We start from the raw sequence: 15,809 nt of genomic DNA on the forward strand, positions 1-15,809 counted from the left end.
ATAAAATGACTTGACATAACATATAAAAAACATGTATAAAGCACATATGAATGGCATGTGTGGGCTACGATCACCCTTGCATGGATGAATACAAGGGCATTCTCCACTCTAATATATATGCCAAAAAGTTGCAGATGACAACATCAGTGTATGCTTTTTGGAGAAAAGCAGATGCTGTTTCTGTAATAACTTCTTTAAGGGCAAATTTGGTAGCAAACAAGAACGATTAAGGTTCCTGAACTCTGATTCATTTCCAGGGAACATACGTGGCCATGTCCCACATCTGCCCAGAGGCAAGTGAAAGGTCTGCACAGCTGCAACAGGACCCCATGAGCAGTCCCAGAAGCTCTGCACTGCCCCGGCCTACAGCTGCCCAGGACTCACTGTGCAATGTAAGGCAGTACAGATTTTGGGCACTTCAATTTTTCCTGCCTCAATAAGGACCTCTTTAAGAGATCTGAATTCTGAGATCAGACACTTTCTTTACAATTTACTCTCTGGAGAAAAAAAAATGGAGATTCAGCATTTATAGTCACACTTCCATGACTTGACCAAGAATTCAGACATATGATTCAAGATGGGAATTTTATTTATTAATCAGGCAAAAAAATGGCTGTAGCTCGGAACAGGAATCTGTGGATGATGCAATAATTTAAGTTAAGACAGGGCACTGACTATACTGGTAAACAGCTTTATATTTCCTCATTCAAATAGTCTGCCAAGTCAGCATAGGTTAAAATACTAAACCAAAAAGTTGAGAATAAAACATTAATAGCTACCAAAAAAATCTCTCTTTTCTCATTGTGGTACCTTAGCTTTTCAGATGCCAAATAACACAAAAAGAAATACTCCATTCAGCTTGTTCAGAAAAGGAACCTACCTCGTATCTTGAAATATGCTCTTCAGGACTTAATTTTTGACTGACAAGTTGCACAGCCTTTGAAATGGAGGCCTCAAGATCTATCTGTGATTCTTCAAAATTGAGCAAAGCTTCCTTTTCTGAGGGACTCTTCTCAGATTTGGGCAGGATGTTGTTCATGTCACCCATGACAGCCTTGGAAGAAAGAGATTTTTCAGAATACGCACAAGTTTCATTAATTACATAATGTGATTGCTTCATTACATCACTCAAGTTTTTCAAGTTGAGATACTGATCTTTCAAATGATCTAATTTTTGCCCCTGGCAAGAGTCTGGGAGCCTGATTCCAATAGTCTAAAACCTTTTTGTCTTACACGAAAGAAAAGGACTCTTCCTAATCAAATAATGCTAAAATTAGAGATGTCTGTGTATACAAAGTCTAATAACAATAAAGAAGGAGTACCTCTATTTTGTCTCTGGCTTCTTTAATTCGTGTCTGCAACCCGGTGGTGTGAGAATGCTGTTGGGACACCTGATCCGAAGCATTTTGCATCAGGGATTGCAATATTTCTTCTGCTGCTGCAATTTGTTCTTGGCACGAGGTTCCCCTTGCAGCCAAGCTCTGGTTAAATGAAAAGCATTAGAGTCTGCACAGTATTTATGTTAAAAGAAACTGAATGAAAAAGCCAGTATTGATCACAGACAGTCAATATTTGGTCAAAGAAAAATCTTATATTTCAATTCTGGTCAGTGTATCCCACCGCAAAATTTCGATGTGGAATAAAAGAAGTCTGCTGCCATCCACAGGGGATTCTGACTGCTGACACATTCTTTCTGTCAACACGATATCTTCAGTACTTTGCCTCAGAGTCAATTAGAAGTATTTTTTAAACATGCTCTCTCACCTGAACAGCTTTCCAAATGAATGTACAAACCACACATTTGGATATGCATCATCTGATTTGCAGACACCCAAAATTAAGTGCATATCAAGACTCAGATTTTCTAGTGGTATATTGAATCCTAACAGGCAGGAAGCAGCTGGGTATTTTGCATGCAAAAGTAGTGTGCCATATTTGAATATTTATCATGAGAGTCCCTATTAGGGCTGTTTTGATCTATGAATATTCAACATGTTTTCCTGTTAGAAGTTGTCAGTTAGCATTCTTTAAATTAAAATCAGTGCTTTGTTCTGGATCTTGACCTATTGTAATGCAGGCAACAAGGAACCTGATCTCTTCTGCTCACAGACACAAAGACACATTACCACTCACATTTTGGAGGCTATATTTCAGGGTGTCTTTTGTTACGCCTTTGTTTTTAAGGAACTATTGTCATACTGCAAAAGAGGCTTAATTTATAAACATATGCTCACAAAAAGATGAATATATTCTTTTCATAACCTCATACTTCCTAATTTTGTAAACTAAACACAGTGCAAGAAGGCACAACTCAAAGTAAACTAGCACAAGGACTGGTTTGCAGTTACTGTACGTGGATTTAATGTACTGAAGAACCTCTGTGTTTAATCTTAGCACTTGGACAGAGGAACTCCAACAAAACCTGCTTCTGATGGTCACCTTCCTACCATTAGACTATCTGCCACTGTTGCAGAAACAGCAAAAGGGAACATAAGACAGTGCTTCAGCTTCTCCAGCGCAAAGCCTGGTATCTCTGTTCAATCTCACCTTCACTGGCTAGTGAAGAAAATAAATCAGACTTTGCACTGAAGCTGCTGAGTTAGATGTATATATTTCAACCTGCCATTTGCTGGGAAGGAACAATAATCTGTGTAAGAGAGACACAGGAGACAACATAATGGAAGTAACAAAAAAAATTCATCACTGCTCATTGTGGATCTTTAGAACAACTGCCTATAAGCTGAGATACACAAATTACCTAGCATGCTGCTGAAAATACTTCCAAGTATTCTGTTTTTTTGACACGTAAGCCTTGACTACAGCCAAGCCATTCCAAATCTCCTGCTCGAATGGGAAAATACATGATAGAAAGTACTGTATGACGAGGGGAAATTCTAGTCTCAGCACCTTGCAAACTTTTAGTCTGCTGTGAGTGCTGTGTGGACAGGAGCAATTAACACCACTAGAGAGCACGCTGCTGATCAACAGTACCAGTGGCACTTCATTGGCACTTGCTTGTCATCTGGATACACTGATTCTGGAAGAGTCACCTGTAGCTAGCTCGTATGGGACTGATCCGGGGAAATAACATCAAAATACTGAAACTGGCTGACTTTTTACCACCTTGTGTTACAGCACGAAATCCACATTCATTTCTGCTTCACCAATGAACATGTGTTTTACTCCTGCAACAAATCTGGGCCAAAAGATGAGAATCTGATAAATGAGTAGTTCAGGCTGTGTATTTCCATTTTCACCTGCAAATATTCCTCTGTCTGAGGTTCCACGGGCGCCTTGCGACCGATCTCACCAAGCAGGCATCCAACCTCTTCTGCCCAGCTGTCCACCCCTCCAAGGAGCTCTTCAATTTTCTCCACGCTCCCTGGAAGCTCCCTGGCCTTTTCCACAGTATCTGTGCTCTCTTCACCAAGCTATGATCAAAGAGAAAAATGCTGCATTTTTTTGCCACCATTTATCATCACAGCAGTAGCGTTACTAAATGTCACTGAAAGGCCCAACTTATAAAATTAAGAGCTCTAATAGTCCCAAGCAGATAGGCAATGTTGTTCTTGTGTAAGCATTCTAGGAAATGTAATATATGTAACATTAAGCAGATTGTATAAGAATTTACAGCCAGCTAAAAACCTGTCAAGTGAACTGGTGTGAAGTTGCATAATCCTAGAAATACCTATGCAGCATTAACTACTTTCTTCTAGCTGAGGCAGAGATTATACAATTTAGCAAAGGCTCACAAGCTCTCAATATATTGAGTACATCCACCTCTAGAACTAAATAAAGAGTTTTATCCTGCAATAAAGGATCCCTTTGTAGGCGGTTTTAAAATTTCGATTTAAAAAATTGAGTATTTTCCAGAGTGTTGTAAAGAGCATTTAACTGAGTTGCAAAGACTTATGAGTGGGATGGGATGTCCCCATGTATTCTCTGTTCCTCCTGTTTTAAAACTGGCAATACTGAGTTGACTGAAAGATTTATTGACATGTGATTAACAAGCTGGTAACTTTAGAAAAGATAATTTTGAAGGCTGCTTGTTGAAAGAGTAGTATGAAACTGGTGACTTACAAAGTGTGTCCTCTTGATAAACTTAGCCCACCTCCTGTTCAGTTTCTTGAGCTCTTTGGCAATATTTGATCTGACTTGCTCTTTGCCGACTTCAATGAGATAGTTTCCAGCTTCATTTAAGGAACTATGCACTGAATTCCAGCTTGCCAGGATCTCAGCAGGGGTCTAGAGAGAGGCATTGAAATAATTTCAAGCAGAACCCTGCCACGACTTTACTTCCAAAACGAGGAATGGAAAAACAACAACAACCACAACTGTCACGTATAATGCTTTCCTTCCAGGAGGCTTCCAAGTACCTCTGTCTGCCATGACAAAAACAAATCCGATGGCGTACCTCTTTTGGATGCTCATTTCGTTTTTCTTCCAGCCACGTCTTTAGTAAGTGGAGATTTTCTGTATAATTACTCCAGGAAGACAGGACTTTCTGTAGGGTAGTATTTACATTGGAAATATAATCTCTGCACATAGAAATCTTTGACTCCACCATCTTAAAAAGTTTGCTAATTTCTTGAGGATCACCAGCTAGGACATCAAAAAAGAGACACCATTATACATTTGGAAATATATATATATATATATATATAGCCAGTATTTTACACAACACTTAAATGGGAATTAAAACTGGTTATGGCACATCAGTTCAAAATAGAGTTTTTTTTATCAATTTATCAATAAAAATTTTTTATCAATAAAAATTATCAATTTTTGAGGAGGAACTTACCTAAGCCAGGACTGCTTATGTTTTTATTTTTCAAATCTTCACAGATGTGAGTAGCAGTTTCTAGCTGTGTTTCAAGTCTCTTTTCTTCAACGAAATTCTGCCCAAAGTGAAAAGGAATTGGCATGGGTAACACTGACCCACATAAAATTTCATGGTAGGAAATACAGCTTGGGACATATTTTTTTTTTGATATGTGCCTACAGCCTGTAGGTTAAATGTAAACTGAACCAAGCCCATCCAGCAGCTCATCTGTACCTTTTAGTCTGAATTTGACCCATTTGTTTTCTGCTCATGCAGAGAGTATCTTAAATGGGAAATATTAACTCCTGAATAGCATTGACTGAGTCACAGTCCTGCATGAGTCAGAACTACTTATTTCAAAACATTAAGGATGTAGGGCAGTACTGAGAAATGACACCTAGAACAATTCTGGCACAATTTAGTCCCATAAGTCAAAAAAGTAATGGAAGTAAAAGGTGGGTTTTCTTGCATACACAGAAATATCATTGTGCATAGCTCCTGACTCAGATTAAGTAAAATCCAAACTGGGGACAGAAAGGGTCAGGAAGAAAGAAATGGGAGCAGAGGAAGAGACTTGTGGTTTGAACATTCACTCAGGGAATGAGAGGGTTGGTCCTCAGCCCCTATTAATCTAAGGTGCGTAGCTTCTCACTCCTATAAATGTCTTATCTAGCAGGCTATAAACCAACCTATTCTGCTGTAGTGACAAAAACTGGGCCACCACTTAGAAAGGACTGCACATCATGGGGCCAGTAGAGCCAGCAGCAAACCTTACATTCCTTGGGAAAGTTCCCTATATTTTATCAGCTTGAGAAAGACCATAAAATACGCCCATAGAAATAACATGATAATAAGCATTTATGAAACCAACTGAATCAAGAAACTCAGCGCAGATTAATGCTGTACTCCCACCTCACCACAGAGTAAAGTTAATACTACTCAAGAAAACTGAGATTTTATGTAACTTCTTATTGCCTCCTTCTACAGTTCTGATGCCGGTGAAATTCCACTAGAGATTTTCCAGCTTGAAAAGTTCTCAAGCAACTTTTTAGAAACTCCACACTTTAAAAGGATGTTAAAGAGGTGCAGGTCTCTTCTCCCTGGTAACCAAAGACTGAATGCAAGGGAACTGCACAAAGCTGCACCAGGGCAGGTTCAGACAGGACATTAGGAAAAGCTTCTTTACCATGAAAGTGCTCAAACACCGGAACAGGCTTCCTAGAGAGGTTGTTGATGCCCCATGCCTGTCAGCATTCAAGAGACGTTTGGATAATGACCTCAGTTACATGCTTTAACTTTTGGATAGCTCTGAAATAGTCAGGCGGTTGGACTAGAGGTGATCTCTGAAGGCCCCTTCCAACTGAGCTATTCTTTTCTATTCTATTCACTAAGATGGAATTCTCAAAGAGTCCTGTTAACTGGAGATGGGGCAAATTTTTTAATCTCTCAGCCTCTTGATGCATCTTTGGCAGTACTTGGGGTATGGTAATTCATCCCCATCTATAGCCTCTATAGGCCTACATGTGGCATCATTTTGCCATATTTTTGCACCCCAGAAGCTGGGCTAAGCATAAAATATAACTAAACAAAATAACTTATATTCACCAGGAAGCATAAGGAGGTAAGGAAGCTGGGAAAAGGAAGAGGCAACAGCTACAGCAGAATTAGCTAGCACTGCCAGTAATAGTTGTGTTTGAAAACAGTAACTACTGAACTACTCCAGAGCGGTTTGTACGGATTTGAGCTAGGAAAGAGCTGCTACTGCTGGCTCTATAAAAAATCCAGAAAGAAAGAAATCTCCCCAGTAAAGAATTGAAAAGGGCAGTGAGAAAATTACAGTCACAGTTGTATCCATTCCTCTAAACTGAAGAAAGAATGTTCATTCAGAACATAACTGGAGGACACAAGGCGAAAGAAAGCTTCTATGGAATCTATGCGCCCTCCTTTGTCTAAGTCCCAGAACTCAGAAACCTACCATGTTTCTACCAACTTTCACGGTACCTTCATATGAGGACAGACACATGTTTAAATCAAAAAGAATGGACAGAAGAGGAAATATTGTCAGGGTGTGATTATGAAATATGTATTATTTTAAACTTACATTCCAATTTTCTAGCAGTGATTCCACGGACTCTTTTGTCCCATATTTCATGTTCCATATATTTAGCTTTAACATCACCTCATTGGCAATGGCTGAGCACAGTCCATAGTGATAATCAAGAAGGGTGTTGGAGTTTGTGAAACACGTATTGCTGAGTCTGCAAACAGTGAAATGTTCCAAAAGTTGACTCAAATCATTAGATGTAGAAGGCATTAATGTATAGGGGTTTTAGCCTAAAAACTCTGATTTACATATATGTAAACATCTATTTTGTTATGGTGGGAGTAAAATTTTAAGATAACTGTTCACTTTTTTTAAGTAATAGCAATTTTGAGTCAATATTGACTGCTAAATTTATGGAAAACCTTAAATGGTCAGAAAAGGGGCATCTGCTATTTGTATGTCAGTGGATCTCAGACTACAGACACAGATTCACTAGTAATTTTTTTAAAAATCCCCCAACAGCTTAATACGGTTGTACAACCTGTAAATCTTGGTGATTGCAAAAAGTGGAAATTTAAAATTGGACAGAGAATCTCCACCCACAGAAAAATCTTTACATTCAAAATATTTGTGTTTCCTCCCCACACTTGCATAGGGCACCTGAAAAGCTCCCGCTAATGAGCTCCATTTTGCACACATAATTAAGACTTTCATTGGACCAATGACTGGACCTGTCTGCTCTGCATGACAGTCAATCTGTGCTTAAATGGAAAATGCTCTTTTTCTTCAAGGCATGGATAAATTATGTGCTTTGTTCACAAGAAAAGAGGAAGTCATTTGCAGAACTAGACCACAATATAGTCAAAGTAGAAGGAATTTGAGGCTCATAACCTTCTTTTCATTTCCTCTAGCTTTTCAGGAACTACTAGCGGCATATTCTTCTCATCTTTATTCTCAAATGATTGAAGGGTGTCCAAGTGAGAATCAAAACAATCCATCAAGCCCTGGGGAGAAAGGGAAATAGTAAGTCATTCATTTCAATGCTAGAGTCACCTAGCATTGAACCTTGTTTGACTCTGCAAGCCACCTGCCATTAGAGTAAGAGCTATTAAGAACCAGTCAGCACAAGGCAATCTTTCAGTGTCGTTATCCATTAAAGTGCAATGAAAGTATTTATCTCATCCCCTTCTAAAGTGGATATTTACAGCAAAGCATAATCTCGCCTATCCCTGGGCCTCTAGTTAAATATAAGAAACATGGAACTATTCTACCTAAGCTATCGTTTCTTTTCCCCACTTTTACTACCATCTTTAGAACAAAAATGAGTCATTTTAACAGTTTCAGGATATTGTTATTCTTTGCTATGTGATAGCAAATAATGACAGCAAAAACTGCTGAATAAATTTATTATGTCACAACTGCTGAATCCTTTATTTGAATGTCCAATAAATTCCATTTAATAGCATGCTGATAACATGTCACATTAATTAGTTGTGAGCATTGGTGGGTAATATCCTGAATCTTGAGAGAATGTACAATTTCCATCATGAAACACCACTGTAGCCACAAGACCTATATACAAGCCATATAAATAAGACTGGTTTAAAGGAAGGAGGAGGAAAAAACTCTCGGCAGAATGTCTTCCCATTCCATCAAAACAGATTTGACTGGAATTAAGTATCTTGGGCTTCTTCTTCTTAAAAAAAAAAAACACAAACGATTTTATGTACATGTTCAATAGGGAAAAAAAAAGAAAATCCTAAACCCACATCTTCCTCTGTCTCATTCTTACAAATGCTTTAGCTGCTTATTCTGAAAACAAAAATCATAGATCAAACGGCTAACGTTTGGCAAAGCCATTATCAGTAAAAAAAAGCCAGCTCTCATACCAGGAACTAAATAGCAACAGTACAAAAGAGTGGTGTTATCGAGCCACTCACAAGACCCTCTAGATCCCATTCTTTCAAAATCATATCAATGACATGTCACAAAAACATCCAACTTACCCTTGTTCATACAAAAAGAAGTACAGAACCACGATGATCAACCCGGCATTGACACACCTATGCTTTTTAAAGTTTTCAAACTCAAAAGGACATTTAAAATATTATCAGTGTAAAGATTTCAAGATCAGAATAAATAACTTGCACGGTACTGAGGTATCAGAATACCTCCCACTGCTTTGAATGGAGTAACAGAGTGATTCAGCAAATACTTAACTTTAAATACATAAGCTGTGTGAACTCAATGGAATGTAACCCTCAGCCCAAGTGCTTTTCTGAATAGATATGTATTAGGCATAGATTTAAAGATAAGGATGCAATTACCCTGTGTTATTACTTAACAAACAAGTTGCAGGAGCCACATAAAAAAGAATGCCATAATTTATTCATTCAGATAGTATTCAATTTTAATCTCACTCCAGTGAAGTCAGAAAACTTCCTTATAGACGCATGTAATTATTTAAATAAACTCATCAAAATCAAAGATATCTTCAGAAGGGCTTTTCATCTTCAGAAGATAAACATATCTATACTACCTCCTAAAATGTCAAACAGCAATTCCATAACAAGTGCTTTGCTAGGTCAGACTGAAGCAGAATACTCCTTTGTGAGCTGCTTACCTTAAATATCACAATTATTTCTCTGAAGAGAGACATTGCTTTAAATGGGTCCTGCAAATCAGGCAAATCTTCTGCTTGCAGATGTTCTACCTCCTGAAGCCAGGCCTCAATGCCATCCAGAGGTGGAGGCAACATCTGGTCCAGCTCTGCTTTCCATTCATTAATCTTTAAAAGGAAAACAAGTGATTAAATTTGTCACCATTATTTTCTTCCCCATCCCCAATATACAGGCATACGTTCTGTAAGCTGATGCTTTAGACACCCCAGAAAATAAAAACAAAAAAATCTGTCACCAATCAGAAAAGGACCTTCCAGCTGAGTCAGCTGCAAATCGGCTATGTTCACCTGAGACCCACGTTTTCTCAGCAGCCTGTAATCTCTTTAACACTACAGAGAACTTAGTTATTATCCTCAGCTGGTGGCCAGCTCAAGGCCTGGCAACAGAGATGCTTGCAAAGTGAAGGAGAACAACGGATGCTCTGGACAGCTTTCTACCCTGGGAACTGACAGATGAACATCTCTTCCATAAAGAGCTATTACCAGCAAGACCCAATGCATCCCCATTTGCAACAGATGGAGGCAACACTGCCAACCTCACTGAAAAGCACTGACCAACCAGATCTAACTGTATCACTACCTGTGCCATGGGGAAGAGGGTATTATCACACTTCTCCTGGCTGCACATTATCTAAGCCATAATTATGTCCCAAAAGACATCTTTTTTTATCTTATCATTATCTTTTAAGCATAAATAGGCCCAAACCTTTGATGTGAAGACTGAAATAATCAGAAATAATCGGATGCCATTTTTTGCAGACCTCTCACAGTCCTGATGCTCAGGAGGCAGAAGGGTAATACACAGCCTCCTTCTTACTCCTCTTGGGCACCATACATCAATCAGCTTGTCAGAGCTTCAGGTTCAGGGTCAATGTTGTTTTTTTCAATACAAATAAAGTATCACCTCCCCACTTCTCCTTGTGCATATTCCTGGGGTAAACTTAGGCTTCTTCACCAAACACGTTCACATTGGTAACAAGGTGAGCTAGAAATGCCTCTGACCTGAGCGACCAGTTTACTCCACTCTTCTCTCATCTGCTGCTGGCCTTCACTCAGCTCAGCTTCACTTCTTTTTGATGACAACAGGGGCAGGAACACTTTTTTTTCTTGGTTAAATGCTTCCATAAATGACATCATTTCCTAGGGATAAAAAGGAACAGTAATTCATAGAAGACTTAGATGGAAACTCATGAAGCCAAGAACTGGCTTTGAACGTATTAGTATAAATTCCATTAACATCAAAGGTCGTGATGCATGGAAAGGCAAGAGAGTAGGTCTGAAAGTATAGGTGCCATTCACTAGCAAAATTTGTGTTTAACATAATGTCAGTGCCATCAGGACCTGGGTCTCCTCTCCCACCAAGAGAAAGAGAAAATTCCTCCCTTAATGGTCTTCTGCAGACCATTTTATTACAAACTCTGACTACAGTATAAACCAAAGGACATTTTACTTCAGGTACAATCTATAGCCAGCATTTCTAGTAATCCTCTATTTCATTAGCTGGGAAAAACCTATCATTATTGTTATCACAGGAATAGAGAAGCTGACTCTGAAAAGGGCCTAGGAGTTTGAATCGTGTCCAAGTCTCAAACTATGTCTTTTAACTAATAAGACATTACTGTACTCTCTTCAAAAACCCTGTCTTTGCTCAAAAACCAAACAGCATACATCTGTTTTCTAAGAGAAATAACTTTATCCTATCCTTCCCTCAATCATTTGAGAGCATTTACCAAATTCATTGTCAGATTTCCAACTCTTGTTAAAAAGTTTATTTAAAATTTAGGTTTAGGCAATGAATGATAAAAGAGTTTATGTTTCTGGGAATATTTTTATAATTTATTTTTGCAAAAGCAGTTAAATACAAAATGCAACTTACTTTGTACTTCTGGTAATGTGTTTCATTCTGTGTGTCCATCAGCAACTTCGCTAACTTCTTCCCTTGTGCAGCCAACCAGCTCATAGCCTCTGTTAATTTTCCCTAGTAATTAGAGCAGAAAATTTAATGTTTCCATTTTGCAAGCCTTGTTTTTTAATTCACATTGTGCCATAAAATAACACATATTGAGTATTCAAAGCTACTGAGAAACAAATAATATTTCCTGGGGACTGTAACAAGTTTTGGGTCAGCCACTATTATAAAACATGACCAAATTTTTAAACTTGGCTCCTGGATATATGAACACATCTTAAATAAAAGAAGAGACTGATTGCAGCCCTGTCGAAAGGAGATTATCAGTATGAAAATATGTCAATAGGCAATTAGTATATAAATTCTAATAGGAATATACAGAGAACAGGCACCTTGTTTTTCCAACCAGCACAGTCTGTGAGTGATGACTTCTGTCTGCTCTCAGCTATTAAATTTAAAGCTGGTTGTTCTGTACATTTGCAAATCTGTCTTTGTCCTCCCCAATACTTACATACACACTTGAGAGCGCACACAAAGACAGGCTTAAAATGTCCTCTTCAATAATTAAATGAAAAAACAAACAAACAAACAAACAAACCCAACAGCCTGCACAGCATTTCCATCAGTATCGTCAAAAATCTATCACACCGAGTGATAGCTACCATACAGGAGCATCAGAAGGTTCAAGCCAGTTCAGCCCTGTCAGTGGCTGAATCAGAGGGTCCAGCCATGAAGGACAACTGTTACTGAGTCGTGTTAGAAACCGGGCAACAAAAAGTACCATTATTCTTAGCATTCATGATGCACATTAATTAAAAAATGCCCCAGTGATAAACCTCACGACATACCTGCATGTCTTCAGTCTCCGGCATATTTCTGGAGTACTGCAAAAACTGAGCCACGTATGTCATAATTGATTTTTCATCCGGATTCGTAATGTCAATATCTATGAGAGTCAATATGCCATTTACATAATTATGCAGCCCTCTAGACTTGATCACATAATTACACACTATATTGCAGTTATTAAAACACATTACCATAAACATGTTTATTTTGCAGTAGCTCAGTTAACATACCACTGACAGAAATTAATATGTAATGAACATTTTTTCCTTGGGAATACTTCAGTATAACACGATGAGCTAATGAACAAGTTTCTCATATGAATGGGAAAGTTTTATATTCTCTCTTCAACATATTATTCCAGTGTAGGCTGCCAATTCAAATATCCTAAAAATCCTAAGTACACTCTAAATTATATAATAAAGAACCACATTAGAGTTAGAGCATTACGGTAATGATCAATGTTTCATTTCAAACTTGAACACAGGCTTACTTTTTCCTGTATTACAAGTCAACACATGCAGGATTATATTAACCTCACTCCTTAGAGCAAAGACATAAAAAAGCAGATCACTTACCTTCAGGTTCAAGAAGCCGTGGAATATTGAGCTCCAATTCTGCAATTCTGAAAGCCTCATCCAGGTTTTCCTTATTACTTCTAGCTTTTGCCTTCTCCAAATCAACTAGGCCTGGTCTTAAAGCATTGATGATAGCTAAAAAAGGCAGTCCGCTTCTCCAGCTTGACTTGAAATCAGTCACACTGATAGAACCATGCCTATCCCAAAAACGATTACAAACAAAATGTCACAGCGAGTTTACTCAGATGTCCTAAGTACAAATTTAGAAATACAAGATAAATTTGGTAAAATGGGGTAGAAACAAATCGAAGGAGTTACAGAGAATCTTGCCACTAAATTTCCGCAGAAGTTGGGTCAGAAAACAATACAGACAGTACTACCAATCACTGCAACCATATATATATGTGTGTGTGTATAGTTTTATATATATATAGTATACAAAAAAGAAAATATATACATTACTTTTTTGAAAAATTAGAGTGTTTCTATCCTACATTGCATTCTGAACCTACAGCCTTAGTGTTCCAATATCCTTTCTGAATATCACCTTTGCTCTCACTTTTCTACACATTCTATAATCTACAACATATTCTACACAATGGAAAAATAAGCAAAGCACTGAAGTTGCTGCAATAGATGTTATGCTGTTATGTTCACTAGAATCCTTCTTGGCAGTCGTGCACTGTTTTGACAGAATGTTTGTAATTCTGTTTGTCTCAAGTTCCACATGAGATGTAGGAATCCTAGAAATGCTACAATTTCCATTTTTAAAAAATATAAATAATTATTGAAAGTTTGTTAACCAATGCCAACCATAAGGATTAAAACTAACAAATCATGTAAGCATTCTACTAGACTTATCGCACAGGAAGCTGTAAGTCCCTGAAAGAGAAAAGCGAAACAAACCAATTTACATTGTGGTGTTTTATTAGTAGGATTAGCCTCACTTCATTACATTTAAAGGGCTCTTGTCAAAACATTTAGGGCCTGATTGATGCTAAAAGTTCTGATAACATCATACAAATTTGAAAGCACTTTCTGCTAAGCTGTCATTAAGTAATGTTAAAAAAAAAGGGAAGGAAAAATACCACATCTAGAGAAAAGTAGTAAACACAAAACGTAACACACTATTTGTGAGACTTGGACGGAACTTACAGTGAACACTGATCTTTTGCCCACAACAAAAGAGCCTTTGTAGCAGAGATCTTCCACCGTTCCTTAATTTTAGCACTTTTTTTAGCTGATCTGCTTGCCTTTGGAGAAGAGTCAACAGTACTTGAACAATCAAGAGAAGGCTGATTGTAAGTGCAAGCAAGTGTCCTGGCAAGTTCTTCAATCTATCAGGAATGATGGGAGAGTTTAATCAGGTTTCAGTGAAAACTTACCAAGACAGCAATGGCAGTAAACCCCAGAGAATTAGAAAGGACTCAATTACAGCTGTAATAGCAGTCCTCTGCACCCAAAGCTCAGATCAGGTTTCCCAACCATTGCCAAATTTTATCTGTTCAAGATGAATTATTTCATGCTTGATCATTAGTTGATTTTTTGGCAGTAAATATTCACCCAAGATATCCATGGGATACTGTGGGTACCAGCACTGGCATCAAGGCACCTCCTCAGTCAGTGCACTTTCCTACTTCTACCAGTAAAAGTAGCCCTTGGCAGCTGTGTTTTGTGCTGTCATGCCTTGTACTAGGCATGTTAAGGCCTGCTCACTCAGAGTGCAGGAAAACCTAATCAATTGGCCTCAGAGATCTACAGTTGGTTAGAGAGGCTTGGCTTAGGTAAAAAGATAATGTATACAGCCATGTGCAGCACAAGAACCATCAGCACCAAAGCACCCTTACCAAGAAAAATACGGGCTACATCTACTACAGTCAAATAACTTTGCTTCTTGACTCCTTCCTTAGCCCCTGTCACCAGCTCATCCCCAGTGCACCTATGTTAATTCACTGTGGGGCTCTTGCTAGAAGACAGTTTAGCTCCATCATTCTCTGCAGTTCTACAACAGGATTCCAGCAAGGCCTTGTGCTTTTAAACTCCCTCCCCTTCCGCCCCATAACTTCATGCCATACAAGATGCACGTGCAGTATCTTGTATAAGAAACATCACTACAACAGTTTTCATATTATTTCAGGTACCTGGTACTAAAAAAAAAAACAAATAGCAAGAATTACAATAGCAAGAATTGTGAGCACAGTCAATACTGAATGAAGAGGGGTCTGCCCCTGAGGGAGATGGATGTGAACCACTTTTCACTACTTGCTCTATTTGGTGCTCTATTTAGAGCTTAATCGTTACAGGCCTTAGACATATTAGGCAAAGTTTAGCCCATTTTTTAACTAGTTATTGAAAAAAATCTCAGTATGCTATCATTTTCAATTAGATGCTGTTCATCAAGCTGTAATGGTATCAGTGCATTGGAGAAGCCACTCAGAGACACAGGCAAGATGCACTGGTGCATCTCTTCTCTGAGTTGTCACTTCAAGATGTCAGAAAATTATCTGCTTTGTACTAATTCATCTTTGGGCAACCACGTATGTCAACACATTTTTGTGCTCTTTCCCTCTACTGAAATACTCCCTTACATTGCTGAAATACTTACATGAAAATGAAATATAATTGTCCAAATTAGACCAAGCACAATGGAAGGTTTTCCTTCAATAATGTCAGCAACATGAATATTTATGAGCTTGAGCTAGTGGGGAAAAAAAAGGACCATTGTTAACAAAGAAAATGTTCCACCAGCTAAGCGGGCTTTACTTGTGAATTTTTAAGTTAATACTCACTGATTTGCTCCTTAAAAATGTCAAGGCATTTTCTATGTTGCTTCTGCACTGAAAGGTATTAAATCCTTTTTCCCGTGGCTGTGAAGCAAAAAGAATTTGTTACAATCTCAGCTGTAAAAATTCATTTTATTTTCATTTTGA

General features: G+C 38.2%; 1 protein-coding gene across 1 annotated transcript in view; it reads right to left on the reverse strand.

The window, feature by feature from the left end:
- Positions 1–15,809, reverse strand: part of SYNE2 (spectrin repeat containing nuclear envelope protein 2) — a 183,651-nt gene that overhangs the window by 141,831 nt on the left and 26,011 nt on the right. The window contains exons 5-20 of the mRNA XM_035551299.1: positions 15,669–15,746; positions 15,485–15,577; positions 14,035–14,216; positions 12,880–13,076; positions 12,304–12,401; positions 11,423–11,524; positions 10,549–10,686; positions 9,490–9,654; positions 7,758–7,870; positions 6,924–7,080; positions 4,802–4,898; positions 4,415–4,602; positions 4,081–4,245; positions 3,258–3,431; positions 1,323–1,481; positions 881–1,054 (exon numbers count right to left, since the gene is read on the reverse strand). Coding sequence (XP_035407192.1) covers positions 881–1,054; positions 1,323–1,481; positions 3,258–3,431; positions 4,081–4,245; positions 4,415–4,602; positions 4,802–4,898; positions 6,924–7,080; positions 7,758–7,870; positions 9,490–9,654; positions 10,549–10,686; positions 11,423–11,524; positions 12,304–12,401; positions 12,880–13,076; positions 14,035–14,216; positions 15,485–15,577; positions 15,669–15,746 — 2,280 coding nt within the window. The remainder of the gene's footprint in view (positions 1–880; positions 1,055–1,322; positions 1,482–3,257; positions 3,432–4,080; positions 4,246–4,414; positions 4,603–4,801; positions 4,899–6,923; positions 7,081–7,757; positions 7,871–9,489; positions 9,655–10,548; positions 10,687–11,422; positions 11,525–12,303; positions 12,402–12,879; positions 13,077–14,034; positions 14,217–15,484; positions 15,578–15,668; positions 15,747–15,809) is intronic.

The sequence above is a fragment of the Cygnus atratus genome, chromosome 5 (assembly GCF_013377495.2).
Source record: "Cygnus atratus isolate AKBS03 ecotype Queensland, Australia chromosome 5, CAtr_DNAZoo_HiC_assembly, whole genome shotgun sequence".
NCBI classification, from domain to species: Eukaryota; Metazoa; Chordata; class Aves; order Anseriformes; family Anatidae; genus Cygnus; species Cygnus atratus.